Genomic DNA, 24,361 nt, shown 5'->3' with positions numbered 1-24,361 from the left:
ATTATTCAATTATCAGAACACACTTTTTTCTTTTATAAATTTTCAATTTCTTCTTTACAAAAAAAGATTTTGAAACATCATTGAACATCCCATCTACTATGTTTCATTACTGATTATCCTTTGCCAATCAATATAAATATATGAGTAGCATGATTTTTTAAATTAGGGAGAGTGGTTATAAAACAAGGTTGCAACTATTCATAGAAGTGATGGAAAACAATCTTGCAAATTATTTTAGGGCAATAATGATACTCAAGAATAAGAAAAGCCACAAGGCAAAGAAATAGACAGGCTAATATTTTTTATTAAAAATATAGCAGTTTTAAATAATTTAATTGCTGATTTAGACGCTACCCATCTCTGCCCTTTACTACAGAAGAGGCTCTTCCAATATCTAGTGAAATGCTATGATTTATCACGTTTTCAAATATCTCTCTGCGTACTAACAAAAAAAAAAGGGTTACTAAATACTACTGCAAGATGATGTCCTCTGCTAAAAGACATCATTATATAAAATCCTTAGAAGTCCAGCAGCTTTCTTTTTTATATCTTTCCATAATTTAACTACTGGTTAATTCACCTGTTCCTATGTTAAGGCCTGTTTCATATGTGGAAAAGGCCTTTTTTAAAATTAGCCCACAGTGGAGATCACGTGATATACATGTGCAGCTCCAGGACCTTCACTCCTCAATCTGCGTTTAATTCAACAATACCAGGCTACTAAACTTACACAGCTTGTGCCTAAACTATTTTACGTTGCATGGAAAAGTACTTGGAGAAATCCCCTACTGTTATGGCGCAAAAAACAGCTCGGCAGGAAAAAGGGAAGGAGTGCGGAGACACAAAAATGGCAGATTCCCCACCTCTTGCATCGGCGGCATTTACAGACGCTCAACTTGCACAACTTACACTTGCAGTGGAACCCAAATTGGGTGCGCTGTCTCAAAAAATAGACTCATTCCAGGCCACTTTGGATGGACTTCTCTCACGTATGGAGGAGCTGGAAAACTCTGTATCGACCAGTGCTTATTTCTGGGATAAACAGCATAAAATGTACTGAACTATTTTTGGGATCTTGCCAGGTATTTGTGACCTGGATTGGCCACTGTTGGAAACAGGATGCTGGGCTTGATGGGCCTTTGGTCTGTCCCAGTGTGGCAATACTTATCTACTTAAGACAATGTGGCGGCCCATGGTCCTGCAGTGGAAAAGCAAAACTGAAGATCTAGAAAACTGTTCCTGCAGGAACATTTGTATAATTGGCCTGCCAGAACAGATTCCAGACAGGAATCAGGTGAATTGGCTAGAAGATTGGTTGACAAAAGAATTTTTAGTTTCAGTCGCTATGGGCCCTTTAATCTTAGAAAGTGTGCACTGGGTGGCACGCCAGCAGAATATCGCCAATGACATAGAGTGATAGTTGCAAGGATTCTAAATTAGACATTCTATGCGGTTTTCATTTAAAAAGAGACTCCCTCATGTAGGAGGAGCAGGGTACCCTGATTTTTCAGGCTTATTCGGCTGCAGTGCAGGAACACAGGAGTCAGCTTCATCCAATTTCTGATGCTGTGGTGAAGAAAGGAATGTGATTCATGTTGCTATACCCAGCTATATTAAAAGTATATCAGAATAAACGTTGGAAATCTTTTGCTACGGAAGCAGAAGCGAAGGCATGTCTCCTGGCAGGTGAGCCAAATATACTGGAGTCCTGAGGAAGAATGATCATCTTATTTCCTTTTCTATCCTTGAGAAGGGATGTTTTCAAAGGTTTTGCTGACTTTGTTCTATGTGCTACCTACTCTGTTTCTTCTACAGTTGTCAATAATTTATTTCTTGGTTAATCTTTGTTTAAACTGGATTATACCTCAGGGGTGGGGTACCCTACATTTAAGGTATGATTTCCCTTTTCCCAATGGGAAAGCTTGTCTGGGTAATGTTTGTTGGGGGAGTTATTGATGGGGGAGTCTGGGAGAGGAGGTGGAGAATCCTGCACACACACGAGAAGATCCTTCTGCTTATATTATTTTTGCTTATAATGATTTATATTTACCATGAAATCAAGATGCGGGGTGAGGGCCGGGCACCCTGCTTCTTTTCTTCAGGTGGAAAGGCTCTAAACTTGCTTTACATTTTTGTCTTTTAAGTGATGGTAAGTGTTGGATGTTGGATCTTGACATGGAATGTGGGAGGAATCACTTCACCCATTAAACGCTCTAAAATTCTCTCTGCTCTGAACCATCAGAAGGTGGACATTGCTTGTCTCCACGAGACATGCCTTTCTGATTTAGAACATCTTAAACTTCAGAGGGGACAGGTAGGCAAAGTACAGTTTGTCTCTTCAGGGACAAGGAAAGGGTGAGTTAGAAAATTCCTGGCATGTACCACAGAAATTCTTTCTAAGGATGAGAAAAGTAGATATATTTTACTAAAAATGTGTTTACAAGGAAGAGAATTATATCTGCTGGCTCTTTATGGTCCCAAACCTTTGGACAACTCCTTCTACCCCTCTCTTTTGAGGCAAATATTACCTTATGTATGGAAATCCCTATTAGTAGCAGGGGATATGAACCTTATATTTAACCCAGAGCTTGACAGTTCTACACGTAGTTCTGTGGGGTACTCCTGTCATCCCAGTTTCCATAACCTTTCTGCCTTTTGCACCTCTCCAGATCTTCTCAACACATGGCAAATTCTGCATCCTGAAGTCCGGGATTATACACACAGATCTCAGGAACATAACATGCTAGCAAGTTGGATTATATATTTATTTCTTCTTCTCTCTTTCATTGTGTTACAAAAGCTACCATTGGGGTGGAGGTCATATCAGATCACTCTCCAGTATGGATAGACCTAGAGGCACCCTCCATTTCCGTAAGGTTTCTGGTTGGAGATTCCTGATTTACTTGGTACATAATGAGGACTTCCAGACATACGTGTGGAAGTGCTGGGAAGATTTTCTCTTTCATAATGAACAACAAATAGAAGATCCACAGCTCTTTTGGTGCACAGTTGAGGGGGAAACTTTACTGCCTTCACTGGAGCGCATAGAAAACAGAGGCACACATTCATCACCTAGAGAACCAACTTCATCAAGCAAAACACGCTTATATACAGAGACCTTCAACACACACTAAAGATATTTATGTCTCAACTCAAGCTACGTTGAATACACTTATACATGAACATACATACAGAAGAAGCATTTTTCAGAAATATTGTTTTAGGCGCTTCCAGTAAAATCCTTAATCGTCAGGACTATATCTCAGACATTGCTTAACCATTTCCAACACCTGTATGCAACATAGCCTTTATGTGACCCACACAAAATCAAGGCCTTCCTGACATATTCAGACTTGCCTACCTTGTCAAAAGAAGATGCTAATGTGTTAAACTCACCCATAACTGCCAGGGAACTGCAACAGGCTATGAAGAGCTTAGAATCCAACTCAGTCTAATAGGGGACCCACCACTTGTGGTTGTAGGATCTGGTAAAATTCCTCAGAAAACCCATCAGCTCCAGGGGCCATCATCAGACAGTGGTTCAGTCTGGTGCTTTTCTACTACATGAAACTGTAGCGCTTATCACATTACTACTTAAACCTAGTAAGCCGCAGGAGGAGGCTGATTCTTACCCTCCAATTTCATTAATGAATGTTGATATTACGTTATTGGCCCATGTTTTGGCCTCTCAGTTGATGCAATTTCTACCTGATTTGATTAGTCCAGAACAAGTAAGATTTGTACATGGGCGACATTCTGTACTTAATGTACATAAGCTCTTTTTGACAATGTCACACGGTCAGGCTAACAAAATCCCTGCCCTGCTACCAGCCTAGATGCAGCGAAAGCATTCGACCAGGTCCGCTGGCAGCATATGTTTAAAGCGTTAGATTGGGTGGGAATCAGGGGTTGGTACAGACAGGCGATCGGTGCGCTTTACCATTTGCCTCAGGCGCGGTTTTTCATAAACAGAGATTGTACATCTGCTTTTCATACATACAGAGGTACGTCAGTGATACTCCCTGTCCCCACTTTCATTTCTTCTTTCCCTCAAACTGCTTTTACGGACAATAAATGCCACCTCTACCATCGGTGGCGTTGACTTAGTGGGACATCAAATAAAAGCTCTGGCCTACACAAGATGACATTATGGTAGTTCTAAATCAGCCTTCTGAATCTTTTCACCTGCTTCTTCAGCTAATAGAAGTTTGGGTCCTTTTCAGGATTCTCTCTTAATTATGGGAAGTCTAAGTCATTAACATTGAGCCCGTCTATCCGTAACGTATGGGTGGGTCCTTTTTCTCTGTTGTGGGAGGACGAGGCGTATATCTAGGAATATCCGTGCCTCCCGACCCCCACCCCCCCCAAGCTTTACTCTCTCAATGTTCTTCTTTTGGCAGAAACCGAGCCAAAGCTCCACATCTGGAGGGGGTACCTCCTATCACTGTGGGGACAAGTGCATTATTTAATAGGATTATGGCTCCTAAATGGCTGTACCCTTTCCAGATGTAGTCTCTCTTTCTTCGTAAACAACAGGAACGAAGGTTACAATACCTATGGTTAGGTAAGAAGCCCTGCTTGTCCCTGCATATTATCCAAATGCCTAAAGATCATGGAGGGGATGGGTCTTCTTAATATCTATCATTTTGACTATAGCCAGTGGCATGCACCACATTAATGATTAGTTCAGAGGCACAGCCCACTTCTCAGCTACCTTTATTGAAACTAATTTAATTCCTGGACTGCATTTTAGCAATATCCTTCAATTTTTCACCTACATACAACTACGATACTATGTTTCTACTTTCCCATGGACTGAGCAGACAGAAGACATTCAAGAGACATTGTCTGAGGCCTACACTTTGGGAGCACAGAATTGGGACCCACTGAAGCTTTATCACCAGCATTTGAAAGACACTACCCCTGACCTGGACTACTGCCATCTGGCCACTAAATGGTCTCAAGAACTGCATGTGCCAGTAACACCTGCTCTGGTGCAAACTTGTATCTTACAGTTATTGCAGAAATTGAACTCTATGCCACAATGGGAGATATGGTACAGATTTCTTTTACGAAATACATCTCCCCTTACAGAGCTTTTCGTGCAACTACAACTACGCAAGCACAATGCCTGAAGTGTGGAATGGGATCAGCAACACTTAGGCATATGTTCTGGTGCTGTCCACTTATCAATTCCTTTTGGACATCCATTCTTCAGGCAATCGCTGCGTATTGGCATTGTGCAGTGACTGTTATTCGGTGTTTACTCCAATTCTGCTCAGTTGCCCTCTGGTTTTAGCAGTTTCCTTCGACATGCAATTCTTTTTGAAATAAACAGCATCCTCTTAGAATGGGGGACTCCTCGGTGTCCGCGTTGCTTGTTCAAATGAGCCTGGCACAGCAAGGCATTTCTTTGGACACTCAGCGGGGGAGTAAATTTCAAGGAACCACTGTGGTTGACATTTCCAGGTTGAGCAAGGAGTCATAGATTAAATTGTTAATGTTTGGAACAAATTGATTATATATAGGAAGGTCTTGTGTGTGCAGGGTTAGATTAATCACTATCATAACTTTTTAGTCTGATACTCTGGGGTTGGGGAGGGTTGGTTTGTTATGAAAAATAATTTTTTGTTTTGGTGCTACATTATGTCTGTTTTAGTGAATGCAATTTGAATTGAAGATTTGGTGTTCAATAAAGATGAAATATAAAATTAGCCCACAGTCTATGTGCATGAATACATAGTGACAGGATAGTATGTACTGCTTATATGTGCAGCATATTTAGGAATTTCCACTGGGTGCTGTGATGTACATGTGCATTTTTATAAAATACATGAGCATATGTACACATTTATACCTGTCTCGGACCAGGTGCTACAGGGGCTGATTCTGAGTGCCTGTTTTATAAAAGGCACATAGGCGCTATGTTGCCTTAATAAAATATTCTTCAAAGAGCACTTCAATAAATATCACAAATATTTGCATATCATTTTTAAAACGTCTCTTTAATCAATAAAGAAAATTATCTTTCAATGTCTGGGGTAATCATATATGATTACCTGAAATGGCCAGATGTAATCAGGCGTTATTGCGTTATTGGAGGAAAAAGCCTCTGTATTCCCGATTCAGAATATTTTTTGAGTCTGATAAAGCGGGATGGAATCTTCATTGGCTAAAAAACCTCCATTAATGTTATATACAGATGTAATGACTATGTCAAAAACAAACACTTATCTTAGTGCTGTCGTTGCAGTGTGGTTTCACTTTTGTGTGCCCAACGGGGTCCCATTTCGCCGTCACAGGCTTTGCAAAGGAAACAACCTCGTACTGCAATGCGAAATCTGTAAATAAAAGCAGCCAAAAAGCCCTTACAAAATGCCACTCTCACATATGCTGATTCTGATTTGCACTCATTGATTCTGCTTGCTTACTTATCGTTCTTTACAGTTTCTTTGTAAACCGGTAATGACTGCAAGATGGCGTCTTAAATACTAGCGCCTTGTGATGTCATTGCATCCTATTAGTTAATGCATTTAAAGGGAAAACATTAATGTGTTTTTAAAGGGGCACACCTTACAAAAAAATGGCCCATTGTCCACTTAGTAGATTGGCTCAATAATTTAAGCACCGAGATACAATTCACGTTTGAAAGTTCTAGAAATAACATATATTATTTGGATGTGAACATACAGAAAATGCACGATGGTTGGAAAACATGTGTTTAAAAAAGCCACTGATAGAAACACACTATTACATTATTACAGCTGCCATCCCAAAACCTTAAAGAATAGTCTTCCCTATTCTAAGTATACTATAGTATAAGTATAATATTCTAAGTATAATATAAGTATTATATCTACTATAATAAAACGCTCCCTCAACAATCTGAGGACACTGACGTCACTGCAGGCACTCACACACCGGTTCGTAAGTTCATGGTGGTGAAGCCCTCCAACACACGTCTGTGCCCCGCCCTCGCGTCAAATGTGATGACGTCGAGGGCGGAGCACATAAACTCCACCAAACAAAAAAACGTGACAGAGAAGGAAGGGAGGGAGGCAGGCAAGCAAGCAGCCAGATGCCCACACACCCCCAAAGTCCCCTCACCCCTACCAACTTCCCAACACCACGGCCCCCCAATCACCGCCCATCACCCTTAACCCCCCCCCCAAGTTTCCACCACCACCACCCTCATTTAACATGTTGCCACCGCTCACCACCACCCCCAGGTCAAAACACTCACTGCTCCACCCTCCACCCCCCACCCCCAGGTCAAAACACCCACTGCTCCACCCTCCACCCCCCCCAAAGTCGCAACACCCACTACTCCACCCTCCCACCCCCCCCAAAGCAGGTCACCGCCGCACACACCCACCCTCTGTCCTACATCAGCTGCGCGCCGCGTCCCCCCCCCCCCCTCCGTCAAATAGAGAAAACAAATTTAAAAAGGTACCCTGCAAAAATGTTTTTACGAAGGAATCTGAGCCCCGCAGTCAGCCATGGGTTCTGAGCTGTGCATCTGCTCCTCCTCTCAGCTTTGACGTCACTGCCCCTGGACTGCAGGTGTACCCTGTAGCGACGTGAGAGGCGGACTCCTCCTCTCATGTCACTACGGGGTACACCTCCAGTCCAGGCGCAGTGACGTCAAACATTTTCGCAGGTTAACGTTTTAAATTTGGTTTCTCTATTTGACGGAGACGGGGGGAAGCAGCGCGCAGCTGATGTAGGACATGGGGGGTGGAAGCGTCGGCGACCAGTTTGGGGGGGGGTGGACGGTGCTGCACGGGCTGCTGCCACCTGGGGGGGGGGGCACGGTGCATCAGTGCCTGCTGTCACCTCGGGGGGGGGGGATGGGACCAGCGGTGGCCACATGGGGGGAGAGAGTGGTAGTGCTGGCAACTTGGGGGGGTGTAGGGGTGAGGGCCGAAAACGTTTGGGGGCACAGAGGGCGGGGGGTCCACAGTTCAGAGAGGGGGGAGGGAAAAGGAAGAGGGAGGAGGGGGAGGGGTACTGAGACAAATGGGGGGAAAGGGGGGGTCCTGAGACCACACAAAAGGGGAAGAGGGGGACCAGAAGGGGGGAGGGGTCCTGCAGTCACACAGAGGGAGGGGGGAGCAAAACCTTGCTAGCGCCCGTTTCATTTTTGTCCGAAACGGGCCTTTTTTTACTAGTATTCTATATAAGTAGCACATATGAGTTATCTTGTTGGGCAGACTGGATGGACCGTGCAGGTCTTTTTCTGCCGTCATCTACTATGTTACTATTCCCAATTTTTGCGGTTTAGAAGGAATTGCACCACCAAAGAGGATTATAGGACTCAAGCTAAAAATTTTTCGAAAGATTTAGAGGAGAGAGGTTATCCAGCCAGCACTGTAGGCAAGCTCACACCACAGCTAAACATAGTGAACGGGACTATTTATTTACTAGACAAAGATTCCACAGTCACCAACAAGGACGCTTGTGAGACATTCATTTTGAAATTCATGAGAGGTGGGGAGGAAATAGCAAACGTTATAAGGAAGAATTGGGACATAGTGAACAGCGGGTGGGATTGTACTAATTGCAATCTACGTATTGCATATTCAAGGGGAAGGAATTTAAAAGATAGATAAATTGAGATTAACAGGACCAAGGGGCCATTTCAAATGTAGTGGATGCAGTACTTGCAATATCATGATCGAATGTAACGAATTCTTCATTCCTTTAGATTCGAAGAAATATTATATCAATTCCTATACCAACTGCAAGTCGGATCATGCCATTTATGTATTGCAGTGCCCATGTTGTAAAATTTATATTGGCAAAACCACACGACAGCTCCATACACGTTTGCTAGAACACAAATCATGTTTAAAAAGGAAACAATTGAGATCACTCTTAGTTGCTCATTGCAACATCGCTAAACACGATTTTGTTCAATTCCATTGTTTCATAATTGATCAGGTTAAATCAAACATGAGAGGAGGTGATAGAGCAAAACACCTCCTCCAAGCCGAACAATGGTGGATTTTCAGATTAAAATCCCTGGAACCCAATGGTTTAAATACCAATATACAATGGGCCACTTTTTTGTAAGGTGTGCCCCTTTAAAAACACATTAATGTTTTCCCTTTAAATGTGTTAACTAATAGGACGCAATGACAACACAAGGCTCTAGTATTTAAGACGCCATCTTGCAGTCATTACCGGTCTACAAAGTGAAACCGTATAGAACGATAAGTAAGCAAGCAGAATCAATGAGTGCAAATCAGAATCAGCATATGTGAGAGTGGCATATTGTAAGGACTTTTTGGTTGCTTTTATTTACAGATTTCGCATTGCAGTACGAGGTTGTTTCCTTGACAAAGCCTGTGACGGTGAAACAGGACCCCGTCGGGCACACAAAAGTGAAACCACATTGCAACGACAGTACTAAGATAAGTGTTTGTTTTTGACATAGTCATTAAAGTTACATCTGTATATAACATTAATGGAGGATTTTTAGCCAATGAAGATTCCATCCCGCTACTCAAAAAAATATTCTGAATCGGAAATACAGAGGCTTTTTCCTCCAATAACGCAAATAACCATAGCCTGATTACATCTGGCCATTTCAGGTAATTAAATATTATTTATTTCAAATATTGTGGCCACATCCAACTATTTACATTGTAATCATATATGAGGCAAAAGGATAGCTCCCAGAACACAGAAACTTCCTCTATTCCTTTCCAAAGTTATAATCATCCACTCAGAAACTCCTCGTTTACATCACTGAATATATCACTTAAAAAACTATTTTTGAGTGCAAAAAAACTAAATCATATCAGCACTTATCTGATCATGCCATCTGTTTATATTATATTTCAGAACCAAACAGCAGCTCTGTGTCAGGGTTTCAACAAACACTCATTCATTCCATTCACATCCCTATGCTCTTGTGTTTTTTGCCACTCATTTTAAAAATTATTTTTTAAGTGATATATTTAGTGATGTACATGAGTTTGTAGGTAGATGATTATAAAGTTGGAAGGGAATATAGGAAGTCTCTGTATATTGGGAGCTAGCCTTTTGCCTCAGATATGATTATCCCAGAACTCAAAAGATACTTCTCACCACTGATTAAAGAAATGTTTCTGATACAGAAATATTTGTGATATTTATTGGAAGGGCTTTCTGAAAATTATTGTTCACAGTATCACTTCCTTTTGGACGTTTGGTGTGGCCTTTATAAAACTGGCTTAAAATAGGCATTTTTTTAATAATATTAAGCCCCTAAATGTACAATTAATACAAATATCCATACAATCCTCTCTCTCTCTCTCTCTCTCTCTCTCTCTCTCTCTCTCGTATTAACAATATATATTCCATTTTAGGTGGTACACCTTTTCCTCAGAGCACAAAGGACAAGAAACAAAACAAGGAGGGGAGAGGGACAAAGGTAAGTAACAGTGTCTGGGTTTTACCTTTAGAATTTGATCTCTTTTTGACTTTCATCTACTCCATCAAATACTGAACATAGCAAACATCAAAACTTGAGGATAGTCATCAGCAAAAGGTGTCACCTCAAAAAGACATTTTAAAACAGAAAAAAACAAAATCTTCCTAAAATCTCTCTACAAAACAAAGCATATCATTATTTGTGGAAGCATGGGAAATAATAATAATTCATGTCACTAAGATTACCAAAGATCACATCTGAGATAGTTTTTGGTTTCTTTTGATAATATCCAGACAGCAAACTTTCTATTACTTCTTTAAATTTGTAGGGATTTTGTAATCCATATGAAAAATTCTCTCAGTGATTATATTTGGTATCACTCTCTTCTGTTCTTTTTCCTGGTTTTAAACACACACTGGTCTTCTTCCTCCTTTCTTTCCCATATCAGACATGTGCACTTACACAATCGCACAAGCTATATCAAAGATCTGGATTACAACGGTAGTCGATAATTATTCTAAACTACCTCTGCTGGAGACAAACTATGCAGTGATCTGCAATGCTACTAAGGCAAGAACATATTTCATTTTGGACACAGCACCAAAAGTTAGGCCATTATCCTCAAAGTCAACTCCCATTCAGTAGCAAAAGTCACCAGAAACAATAAAATTCTAACTAGAGCTGTGAGGTAAAGTGCTTTACATTGGTTTGAATAAGCTTCAGTGACTGAAAAAAACAAACACATTATGTGCTCGTTTTCAATTTGGCTACATGAGAGCCTATGAGATTAGCATGCGCTTTATTTTAAAAGGTACATCACACTTTGCTATTCCTTTCTATTTCCTTATTTTGAGAACTAAGACTAGCTGTAATGTGGAAATCAGTGATCCTGGAATCAAGTTAAAAAAAATAAATCAGACTAATTTTTCAAACCCAAACTATTTTTCTGAATCTAAATTGGAGCTGAAATTATCCTTCTGCAATAGTGCTTAATGCCAAAATGTCAAAACAGCAAACAGAAAAATGCTCAGCCATATTCTGCAAATAAAATTCACACTCTAATTGAAAGTTCAGCTCATCAAGTCCTTTTCAAAGCACACAGATATGTGTAATTATTAAATCAAATGTGACAGTCTCTGATGTCCTTCACAAGTTCAACATAGATTTCACATTTCAATCACAAAAATAATAAAGCCCTATTGCTTTGTAAGAAAAGCTGAACAACTCTGAAGCACTCAGGCATTTCTGCCTGAAAACGTACTGCCTCTTTAATGAGAAGTGAAAGTCAAAATAGAAAAGTTTATACACAACTAAACTTATTAAGAAAAACATTCAAGCTTTCTTTTTACTGTACATTTCATGCAACTGTGCATAATGTAGTAACAACAACTTTTACAAAGCACTCTGGTCAGAGAAATTTCACAATGATTGCACGCTGACATATGTAGAAGCCTGTAGCAGTTACACATTCATGGCAAAATGAACTCAATGCCTTCAGCATCTTATTTTTCTTGCAGTAGAGCAGGGATATTTATATTCCATCCTATAGCCTGACGGTCAAACCCACAGGTGAACAGGTTACAAATTGGGTGGTCTTCACTCCAAGCAGAGCAGCACACCATACGTCGGTGACCCTGTTAAAATATTGTTGAAACACAAGGCAATATAATGAAGGAAGGTGTTTACGTTACCTATGGTGAGCATGATTCATTTTAAGAAATAGAGACAATTACAAAAGTGTTCGCAATTTCCCTGCAAGTAAGACCAGATGGAACCCAGCAGTTGGTGCCCTGCATGGACTATCAAGAGATCTTGGTTCATTTACTGCCTTTGCTATTTGGGCTGACTGTGCCTGGGAGTGCTGCTGACATATAGCCTGGGGAACAGCAGAGCCAAGCAATGCTCTTATGACAACACTCAGCTGAGGGACAATAGCAAAATTAGAATCAGCTAAGGAGAGCACAGTGCCTGACTTACTGTTATATCTGAACATGAAAGCTAAATGGGCAGATATAGAAGAAGCTTTTCAGGAAGGTCTCAGTCCACTTTCGGTGTGAAGCCTAAACTGTGGACTTACGACTGAAGAGATTCTATCCCAAGAAGAGGCTAAGAGCCTGGTTTTATACCAAGGTTTTGGCTGATTGAGTTTTGGGTGTTTTGTAGAACTGGGTTAAGAGGGGTAGGTTTGGATCAATTAAAGGAAATTTTAGGTCTGGAGTAGAGGGAGGGGGATTTCTTTTTAGCTTGTACCGTGTTTGGGCATCTTTTGGTAAAGTGTTTTTATCATGCCATGTAAAAGGAAAAGGACGCTCTGAAAAGTATCCTTATTGGAAAGTATGTATAAAAATTTGTGAATCCAAAATCACAGTCATTTTCAAGCTTCATTTACCAATAATAAAACTGGAATACATAAAAACTTAAGGGGCCCTTTTACTAAGTCACATAGGCGCCTACGCGCGCCCAATGCGCTTCAATTTTGAGTTAACACCTGACTACCACATGGCCCTTGTGGTAATTTCATTTTTGACGTGTGTCTGCTATGAGCGCCCAAAAATATTTTTTTGGTGCACAGGCAGTAATCGGCATTTTACATGCGTAGATCATTACCGCCCGGTTACTGCGTGAGACCTTACCGCTAGATCAATGGCTGGTGGTAAGGTCTGAGACCCAAAATGGACACGTTGCAATTTTCATTTTGCTGCACGTCCACTTTCGGCAAAAATTTTATAAATGCATTTTTTACAGGTACGCTGAAAAATGATTCTGTGTGCGCCCAAAACGCTACCACAGGCTATTTTTCAACGCGCCTTTGTAAAACGGCCCCTAAGATGCAGGATAAATTAGTTTCATAAAGTAATACAGCACCGAATAATTTCACGTGTGTATACTATGACATTCATGCACTCTACAATAAAATAACCTTAAAGCCCATATTTAAAACACTTCTTATTGATTCTCTTGAATTGCTTGGTATATGCTGACTAATATTTTCTCTAGAAAGATCTTGAAAAAGACAAGTCACATCCCATTTGCTTTACCTTTCAACTTATTTATTGTACCTGAACTGTAATTTGTCTTTATCACAGGTTTGGAAATACAAGTAATTAAAAAAAAATCTCAAATCTGCCAAAATTTCCTTCTCACTGCAATACTGTAGGCCAGGGAATCCCCATAACAGAAGGGTCACATGGGACATTTCAAATCACTGAAAGGGCCTGCTGAAGGTGGGGTGAGGGAACATTCCTCATTGGAATTCATGGAGCAGGGAGGTGCTGGCGAAGTGTTCCCTTGAAGTTCCCCTACTTTGTTCTATGTTGTACTACCATCTTCTTCTGCAGCTGGTGGAGCCTTGGCACCCTGTCAGTCTTCTGCTTTTTGTTGCCATGCATGGGGGGAGGGGGGAGGAAGAACAGTAAAAGTGTCTCCTTAGGGCAGACTCAGTTATGAGTAGGAAAAGTATTGTGGTCTTGAAAACTCTATGGACTGTAGTTTTAGGACTCCTGCTGCATGTATTACTTGATCTCCAGTTTTACCTTTGTATTCCCACTATAAGGCTATGCTGAATGTGAGCCAATAAACAGTTAAAAGTTCAGCATTTTCAAAATTCTTGTTACCAAAACTGCTGCAGATTCATACAGAAAATACACCAATTTGTAAATGACACAAAAATCTGTTAACAGGATAGATCAGTGGTTCCCAAACCTGGTCCTGGAGGCACCCCAGTGAGTCAGGATTTCAGAATACCCACAATAAATATTCATGAGAGAGATTTGCATGCACTGCCTCACTGCATGCAAATCTATCTTATGAATATTCTTTGTGGGTATAATGAAAACCTGACCGGCTGGAGTGCCTCCAGGACCAGTGGGCTGATGATCAGAAGCAAACTGAGGTACTAGAGGCTGTTAGCACCATGTGTTTGCTACCGCCCTATGATCTGAGCCCCTGAGTGCATGAAACGAGCTAGCGGGCTCTGAACGCAACAAGCATGCAAATGCATGCAAAACAGAGCCCTCAGCGCAAGTAGCATGCAAATGCATGCTAAACCTATTCATCCCCAATGATCAGCGACCAGTGCGCCAAAGATTGGCACGCTGGCCGCGGCAAACCCTACGCCAGCTGGGAGCTGGTGTTAGGGTTTGCAGACCATTGGGGATGAATGGTGAGCCCTGTCCAGCATGCATTTGCATGCCAGCAGGCTCCCATTCTCCCCAATGCAGCAACCCCCCCCTACCCCGCAGGAACCGATGACCCCTCCCCTTATATGGTGTGAAGCCCAGCCCAGCACATCCCAGGATACACTGAGCAGGGCTGGGCGCCACCATTTTGCAGGCAGCACCGAAAGAAGAGGAAGGAGGCCACCTCCCTCCTCCAACCTAAGGTAGGGGGTGGGGGGATTGACCGCGGCCCACTGGGCCACCAGGGACTTCTTACGAATGCTGAAGGGGGTTTAGGAGGGGCTGCGACCCTGAACCTGTCAGGAGGGGGGGGTCAGGGGGACCGGAGGTCCACCAGACCTCTAGCCCCTGTTTCACCTTGCTCGGGGCAGGGGTAGTTGTTGTCTGGTGGTCCTATGGCCCTCCAGCCCCTGTGTTTGACAGGTCTGGACTTCTGACAGCCCAGACCTGTTAAACACGTGTGGGAGGATTATCCTCCCATACTTCTACCCCATGATCAGAGAGAATTGTGTGCTTAAATTTGAATGCAATTATCTCTGATCATAGGTGTGGTAAAGCCCCTTGCTGTTCCAGTGCTATTTTTAGAGCGCTGTTTGGAACAGCGCAGGGGTTTTGATCATCTGCCCTTAGGTTTGGGAAGCACTGGGATAGACACTGGAAGGATGAAAAAATAAAAAAAAACTGGAACTTGATATAACTGAAGATTTGGAAGCTTATTTATTTACAAACCTTACTACTCCACATTTCCACAGAGAGGTCACAACAGTTTACAAAAAAAAAAAAAAAAACACTCAATATTACAATCATTTCAAAATTCCTACCACAACACCATCATCACCCTTCCCTACCTATTCACCTCAAATAACTAACAAATCAGGAACAAAGCACACAAGCCTTCTACAAACAGCCAACCGCTGTTAACAACTTTTTGCCCTAACAAATACCAATTAACAAAAATAACCAATCCCTCAATTCAAAAAATGGTATATAGAGACACTTAATTTGTGTTTAAGGACAGAATATTTATTATATAGGTTGCCACTACATCTCTTGGAGCTTAATTCTGGAATCGATCATCATTTAACAATTCTCCATAAATGCTCCCATACATCATTAATTCCCTACAGTGCAAATTACATCTCCAGTTAATAAGTCTCTCATACATGTCAAAGCCACTGAACCATGTCCAAATAATACTTTACAGTCACATAAGATCTTAGATCATAGTTGCAACAAATTTGAAGAAAGGTTGGTGGTTCTAGTACTGAAGAAGTTAGAAGTGTCTTGTCCCTGAAGAAGGATTCTCCAAAATGCAGTACTCTGTTGGACGATCATCTAAGTCTATCAGTTACAGATAAGTAGCAGACAGTGCCTTAAAGTATTATTTGGACATGTTTTGGTGGCTGTGACATGTATGAGAGACTTATTTATTAACTGGAGATGTAATTTGCACTGGTAAAATTACTGAATTGACATTTATGGTGAAGTCTATAGAAAAGACATTTCAAATCACTATATTCATAATTTCACTCTCACCTGGAGGCAGTAGCGTAGGAAGGGGGTGGCCATGGGGCGGTCCACCCCAGGTGCACGCCGCTGGGGGGGGGGGGGGTGTCGGCTCCGCTGCTTCCCTGCCCCGGAACAGGTTACTTCCTGTTCCGGGGCAGAGACAAAGCAGGGAATCAGCGGAGCTGACGCAGCTCCCAGTGACGACGTGCACTCGGGGCGGAGCGCCAGTGGTAAGAATGTGCTCCGAGAGGAGGGGGTGCGCCATGCTGCACCCGGGGAGGGGGGGGGGGAGTGCGCAGCAGCGACCCGCCCCGGGTGTCAGCCGCCCTCGCTATGCCACTGCCTGGAGGGAATTAATTATGTTTGGGAGCATTTACAGAGAACCGTTAAATGACAGCTGATTCCAAAGTTAAGCTCAAAGAACTGTGGTGGCAGCCTATATACTGAATTCCCTCCTTAAACACAAGTGTCTTTTTACTATTTTTTTGAATTGAGGGATTGGATCTTTTTGCTACTGGTTATAGAATTACCTCTCCCCATTTTATGGGGTTATTGTGTTTGAACTAACAAATAACCCAGTGTACCCCTCAGTATAAGCAAAGGCCTTTGAAAATAGCAAGGCCTTCAAAGCTTTCTGAAAAAATTAAATATAACCCAGGTGCCAGGCAGCTCAAAGTACTCTGTTTTGTATTTCCAACTGAATCCTCAGGAAAGATGGCATAGCTAAAACAGCCTGCTGCAATGACAAAGCACGTCCTGGCTTACTACAGGAAAATAGCTAGCTCAGATACTCTGGTCCCTTATTATTCAGTGCCTTATAAATCCAAAGCCCAGCTGCATTTCAATGCAAAAAAGTACAAAATCATGCATCTTGAGCATAAAGTTCCTTTAGTCCCTTTATCACTTAGAAGAATAACAACTGCAAACTGCCACACTGGAAAGAGAGTTGCTAAGGAGAGGTGAAATTAAGGGCAAATTAGGTGGCCCAATTGGTCTTTAACTGCCATTATACAATATATTCCTATGCAGAGAAGACCTAGGTTCAGTAAGTGAAAGAAATGCAATCTGCCAGCCAATTAGAGATTGTGCATTTCCTGATGGTGACCCCCATCCTGCTGGGATTAAAAGATGCAAAAAGTTGGGTGGACTGTCTGTGGGGAATAGTCCGCTCCATGTAATAGGCCAATGTTCACTTGCAGCCCAGGATGCACATGAGGTCAGGAAAAAAATGTTGGCAAGACAAATCAACTGGTTCAGATGGAACTCCACCATATACCTTAGCCCGGAACTTGGGGTACATGCAGAGAACTACTCTGTTGTGGTGAAATTATGTGTAAGGCGAATCCACTACTAAGGTCTGAAGCTCACTGACTCTATGAGCTGAAGTAACAGCCTCCAAGAAAATGACCTTCCAGGTCAAGTACTTGAGATGACAGGAATCCACAAATACAAAAGGAGCTTTCATCAGCTGGGTGAGAACGACACTGAGGTCCCATGATACAGGTGGAGATTTGAAAGTGGGCTTTGACAAAAGCAAACCTTTCATGAAGTAATCAACTAGACGCTGTCCAGAGATGGGCTTACCTTCTATACACTGATAAGCACTAATCACATGGAGGTGAACCCTTAAGGTGTTGCTCTGAAGACCAGACTCAGAGAGGTATAGAAGGTATTCAAGCAGGATGTGTGTAGGTCATGAAATGGGATCTAGGGACTTGCCCTCGCCCCAGATGGCAAACCACCTCCATTTAAAAGAGAACACCACTTAATGGAATCGTTCCTAGAAGCCAGCAAGACCCGGGAGACACCCTCCAGCAGAGCCAAGGAAGCAAATTCTAGGCTCTCAACATTCAGGCCATGAGGGCCAGAGACTGGAGGTTCAGATGAAGAAAAGACCCCTTATTTGTGTAACAAGGGGTGGAAAACACTCCAATTTCCATAGTTCTTCAGAGGGTAACTCCAGAGGAACAGGGAACCAGAACTGTCAAGGCTGGTAAGGCACGATCAGTATCATGGTCCTGTGGTCTTGCTCGAGTTTCAACAAGTCTTCGCCACAAGAGGTATGGGAGTATACGCATACAGAAGACCTATCCCCCAATGAAAGAGGAAGGCATCCAACGCTAGTCTGTCGTGGGCCTGGAGTTTGGAACAGAACTGAGGGTACTTGTGATTGATGCGAGTGGCAAAAAAATCCGAGTAGCAAAGAGATCCACATGGGGGTGCCCCACACTCAGAAGATCTTGCGAGCAACACCCATGCTGAGAGACCACTCGTTTGGTTGCATGACCCTGCTCAGTCTGTTGGCCAGGCTGTTGTTTTTGTCTGCCAGATAAGTAGCACGAAGGAGCATACCATGCCGGAGAACCCAACGCCACATCCAAACGGCCTCCTGACACAGAGGACATGATCCGGTGCCCCCCTGCTTGTTGGTGTAATACATTGCAACCTGATTGTCCATTTGAATTAGTACAATTTGGTGACACAGCCATCTCTGAAAGCCTTTAGAGCATTTCAAATAGCCCAAGTCTCCAGGAGATTGATCTGGACATCTGTTTCCTGGGAGGACTAAGCACCTTGAGTGTGAAGCCCATCTACATGGGCTGCCCAACCAAGGCAAGATACATCTGTCGTCAGAACTTTTTGTGGCGATAGAATTTGGAATGAAGTCTCAGAGTCAAATTGAATCTAATGGTTCACCACAACACAGAGCGAGCAAGCTCCGTGGACACTTGGATGACATCTTCCAGGTTCCCTGTGGCCTGATGTTACGTTTTCAAAAGCAGGAACTAGGTTAGTGAGCCCTTGGGCCACTGCAGTGGCAGGCAAAACCACCCCAACACCAGGAACAAGACAGAACTCAGATAGGAACAGCAAGACTTCACCTGCACTAGCCGCCCTTCCCCAGGAGTTGAGCCCCTGCCTGCAGGCGGCCAACAGGACTTACAGGACAGGGCAGGAACTGGAAGCTGCAAGCAGCCACTAAAACAGGGAACAAACACTGACAAACACGAGACAGAACTGAAAGCTGCCAAGCAGCCACTGAACAAGAAACACAGACAAACAGAAACTAAACACAAAAGACAGACAAGGAACAAGTCTAGGAAACAAACAATAACCCTAAGCTAAACTACACACAGACTAACTAGAATCAGACAAGGAACTAGAATAAAAACCAAGCTAGGCAGAAGTGCAACAAGCACCAACAAACCAGGGCCTTAGGCGATGCAAAGGCAAAGCAAAGAGTTTCCAAATGGCTAATAAGCCCAGCAGCAGCTGAGATTCAGCTGCAGCAATCACCAGGCAGCTACGGGTGCTGTGCAAGCTCAAACAAGACAAGCAAGTCTGGCAGGCCGGAAGATCCGGACTGGACTGGGCTGGGCTGAAGTCTAGAACGGGAAACAGCACACAGACAATCCAATGCAGCCACCATGCCTGGCCACCAGGGGGCAAGATGACTGAGAGCCTGAAACCAGGGCATGACTGTGACACCTGACACCACTGAGAAGCTGGAGTCTATTGGGTAGTTCTCATGTGAAGACATATCATGGGCATCACAAATGGTGGATGCTATGTGTCCCAACAACTTCAACATCTGACGAGCCGTGACTTGCTGAAAGGTTTGAACTCGAGAAGCCAGTGCGATTACAGTGTCCACTCGTGATGCCGGGAGCAAGGTTTGAACCTTCTGAGTATCAAGCAGGGCTCCAATGAACTCCTAGGTTTGAGCCTTCTGAGTATCAAAGCAGGGCTCCAATGAACTTCTATCACTGGGCAGGGTGTAGATGGGACTTGAGGTAGTTTAAAACAAACCCTAGTAGCTCAAGCACCTGAATAGTCCTTCGCATGCACTCCCGAGCACCATCCTCCAACGTGCTCTTCACCAGCAATCATCAAGATAAGGGAACACGTGGAATACCAGTCTACATAGTGACATTGCAACTACCGTTAGACATTTGGTAAATACCCTGGGAGCTGATGCGAGCTGTGTTCCCAACTGCAACTGTAGATACATCTGGTGGGATGGAAGTATCGGAATGTGCATATATGCATCCTTTAAGTCCAGAGAACATAGCCAATTGTTTTCCTGAATCATGAGTAGAAGGATGCCCAGGGGAACTATCTTGAACTTTTCTATGACCAGGATCAGGGCCCTTAGGTCTAGGATGGGATGCACCATATTTTATTAGGCTGAACTGGCTTCCTATAGAAGCTAGGGTACTGTTTAAATTCGGATGTTTACTATTTAAGATTGTATGTGATTGGTATGTCGATGTCAACATAAGGCTTATTTATCACAATTTCCCTCTAACAAGGGTTCAGTGTGATTTACAAATTAAGAAAACTCAAAGGTAATCCTAGATGGTTGATAACATTACATATTTGAAAACTAATAATTAATAGCTCTAGTAATATGCTTTAGATCAATACAGAATAGATTCTTTCAAGGATACTCAAGTTTCCTCAGTAATCACAAACTCTTTCAGGTCTCTTTGGAAACTAAAAAGGATCAGACCCTATTTCTCATCTCAAACATTCAGACTATTGGTACAATCATTAACATTATCCCAATTCAATTATTGTAATGCCACATATACTGGCTGTAAAGAGTACCTGTTGAAAAAACTCCAAACAGCTCAAAACACTGCAGCCAGGTTCATATACAAAGTCTCTCGTTTTGAAAGTCCCTTTCCTTTATTAATCAAATTACACTGGCTTCTCAAAGTAAGAATCACCTTCAAATTATGTACCTTTATCTTTCAAATACTAAATGGAACAGCTCCAGACCATTAATAAACTTACCTCAAAGAAACACTAAAGGCAAGAAACTATCTCAGATTACACCTCCCAAATGGTCCCAAATGGCAAAAAAAAGTGATCTACAAAACTGTCCACTGCAGGAACCAAATGGTGGAACTCCTTACCACCCAAAATAAGAAATATACAGGAATATACAAGATTCCGCAAAACCGTCAAATCGTTGCTATTCAAACAGACCCTCACAAAAAACAGCCATTAATTATTACCTGAATTGGTTATTACTCTATTTACCATTGACTTTCTCTTTGCTTCATGTACGATTTCTCATTCATAATAGATTTTCTAAATGTTAAATAGTTATCCCAGTATGTTTGTGATACTGTCTTGTAAAATTGGATTGCTACAACAAATTACCTTCTTATGCATTATTCTTTGCTGTGTATCCAATACTGTTTATTGTAAGCCACATTGAACTCAAACTTGTTTGGGATAATGTGGGATATAAATGTCATAAATAAATAAATAAGGTCTCGGTACCAAATAGAAGAATATCTCACATATATTATTAACAAGCAGAAGATTTCAGAGTATTATCTACTATGACACACAGATCTTTTTCTTGAGCGCTGACCCCTAGCATCAGATCCTATCAAGTGAAGATAAACTCCTCTTTTCCCTCCATGGAAACCTGAATGCGGGGTCCCCCAGGGTTCACCACTCTCACTGATACTATTCAACCTAATTATGGCCCTCTCACCCAAACACCATTCAAACAAGAATTACCCCCGATATACGCCGATGACATGTTAATCTATCCCTTTTAAAAAGGATCTACGTGAAATCACGACCAGGATTACGGACGGTATTAAAATAATGGAATCCTGGGCATCATCATTCAAACTTAAACCGAACAAGGTAAAAACACACTGCCTGATAATAACATCACCACACAAGACCAAGCACTTCCCCAATATCACCGCCATGGGTACATCCCTCACGATATTTGACTATCTAAAAATCCTGGGTGTCATCACAGACCGCAATCTGTCCTTTGACAAACAAACCTCAAACACTACAAAGAAAATGTTCCAAACCACGTGGAAACTGAAACGCATAAAAACCTCATTTCCAAGAGATGTATTCTGCACACTAGTCCAATCCATTTTCCTCACCAATGTTGACTACTGCAACGGAATTTATTCCGGATGCAAGGAACAATCACTAAAGAGACTGAAAACAGCACAAAACACAGCAGCCAGACTGATCTGTGGAAAAAGCGAAGACACTTACCTGTAGCAGGTATTCTCCGAGGACAGCAGCCCAGGAACCGGCATTTTGCCAGCAAAATAAAAACAAAGTTTTCCTAGAGTCTTCTAGCGAGCGAATCTCACACACCGCACATGCGCGGACGACTTCCCACCCGTCGCATGAGCATACTTCCTCAGTTTAATCAAAAAGCATAGAAGCAACAAACAACAAGAACAACTCCAAAGGGGAGGAGGGTGAATTTGTGAGAACAATTAGCCTGCTGTCCTCAGAGAATACCTGCTACAGGCAAGTATCTTCGCCTTCTCAGAGTACAAGCAGGCTGCTTGTTTTCACAGGTGGGGTATTCCTAGGAACCAGGTTCACTCAAAACAATGAACATTGGTCAATTGGGCCTCGCAACGGTGAGGAGATAACATAGATTGACCTGAAACCATAAACAACTAACTAAGAGTGCAGCCTGGAACAGAACAAAAATGGGTCTAGAGGGGTGGAGTTGGATTCTAAACCCCGAACAGATTCTGCAGCACCGACTGCCCAAATCGACTGTCGCGTCGGGTATCCTGTTCAAGGCAGTAGTGAGACGCGAATGTGTGGACTGATAACCATATTGCAGCCTTGCAAATCTCCTCAATGGCGGCTGACTTTAAGTGAGCCACTGACTCAGTCATGGCTCTAACATTATGAGCCGTGAGATGGCCCTCTAAAGACAGCCCAGCTTGGGCATACGTGAAGGAAATGCAAACTGCTAGGCAATTGGAGATTGTGCGTTTTCCGATGGCAACTCCCCTCCTGTTGGGATCGAAAGAAACAAACAACTGGGCGAACTGTCTGAAGGGCTTTGTCCGCTCCACGTAAAAGGCCAATGCTCTCTTGCAGTCCAAGGTATGCAAACTGCTTTTCACCAGGGTGGGTATGAGGACGGGGAAAAAAATGTTGGCAAGACACTTGACTGGTTCAGATGGAACTCCGACACCACCTTTAGCAGGAACTTAGGGTGCGTGCGGAGGACTACTCTGTTGTGATGAAATTTGATATAAGGTGCATGTACTACCAAGGCTTGAAACTCACTGACCCTATGAGCTGAAGTAACAGCCACCAAGAAAACTATCTTCCAGGTCAAGTACTTGAGATGGCAGGAATTCAATGGCTCAAAAGGAGCTTTCATCAGCTGGGTGAGAACGACGATCCCATGACACTGGTGGAGGTTTGACCGGGGGCTTTGACAAAAGCAAACCTCTCATGAAACGAACAACTAAAGGCTGTCCAGAGATAGGCTTACCCTCTGTATGGCGATGAAAAGCACTAATCGCACTAAGGTGAACTCTTACGGATTTGGTCTTAACACCAGACTCTGACAAGTGTAGAAGGTATTCAAGCAGGGTCTGTGTAGGACAAGAAAGAGGATCTGGGGCCTTGCTGTCATACCAGACGGCAAATCTCCTAGATTTGAAAGAGTAACACCTCTTTCTGGAATCTCTTCTGGAATCAAGCAACACTCGGGAGGCACCCTCTGAAAGACGCGAGGCGGCAAATTCTAAGCTCTCAACATCCAGGCCGTGAGAGCCAGAGACTGGAGGTTGGGATGTAGAAGCGACCTCTCGTTCTCAGTGATGAGGGTTGGAAAACACTCCAATCTCCACGGTTCTTCGGAGGACAACTCCAGAAGAAGAGGGAACCAAATCTGAAGCAGCCAAAAGGGTGCAATCAGGATCATGGTTCCGCAGTCTTGCTGGAGTTTCAGCAAACTCTTCCCCACTAGAGGTATGGGAGGATATGCATACAGAAGGCCTGTCCCCCAATGCAGGAGAAAGGCATCTGACGCTAGTCTGTCGTGGGCCTGAAGCCTGGAACAGAACCGAGGGACCTTGTGATTGATCTGAGTGGCAAAAAGATCCACCGAGGGGATGCCCCACGCTCGGAAGATCTTGCGGACTATGCCCATGTTCAGTGACCACTCGTGAGGTTGCATTATCCTGCTCAACCTGTCGGCCAGACTGTTGTTTACGCCTGCCAGATAAATGGCTTGCAGAAACATGCCATGATGGCAAGCCCAAAGCCACATCTGGACGGCTTCCTGACACAGACGGCGAGATCCGGTGCCCCCCTGCTTGTTGGTGTAATACATGACAACTTGATTGTCTGTCTGAATCAATATGATTTGGTTGGACAGCCTGTCTCTGAAAGCCTTTAGAGCGTTCCAGATCACTCGCAATTCCAGGAGATTGAT

The 24,361-nt window shown here is 42.9% G+C and overlaps 1 protein-coding gene and 1 long non-coding RNA gene across 2 annotated transcripts in view; one reads left to right on the top strand and one right to left on the bottom strand.

Annotated features, from left to right (window-relative positions):
- Positions 1-1,098: 1,098 nt before the first annotated feature.
- On the top strand, positions 1,099-24,046 carry LOC115467153. Its single transcript, XR_003941651.1, has 3 exons — positions 1,099-4,008; positions 19,738-19,743; positions 24,036-24,046. It is a non-coding gene; the product is annotated as an uncharacterized LOC115467153 (long non-coding RNA).
- Positions 11,105-24,361, bottom strand: part of WDR37 (WD repeat domain 37) — a 249,220-nt gene continuing 235,963 nt past the window's right edge. Inside the window, 1 exon segment of the mRNA XM_030198868.1 lies at positions 11,105-12,054. Within this exon segment, the coding sequence (XP_030054728.1) occupies positions 11,923-12,054 (132 nt within the window). The 3' untranslated portion in view covers positions 11,105-11,922.

The sequence above is a fragment of the Microcaecilia unicolor genome, chromosome 1 (assembly GCF_901765095.1).
Source record: "Microcaecilia unicolor chromosome 1, aMicUni1.1, whole genome shotgun sequence".
Classification (NCBI taxonomy): Eukaryota; Metazoa; Chordata; class Amphibia; order Gymnophiona; family Siphonopidae; genus Microcaecilia; species Microcaecilia unicolor.
This window is presented reverse-complemented; position numbering and strand designations above follow the sequence as displayed.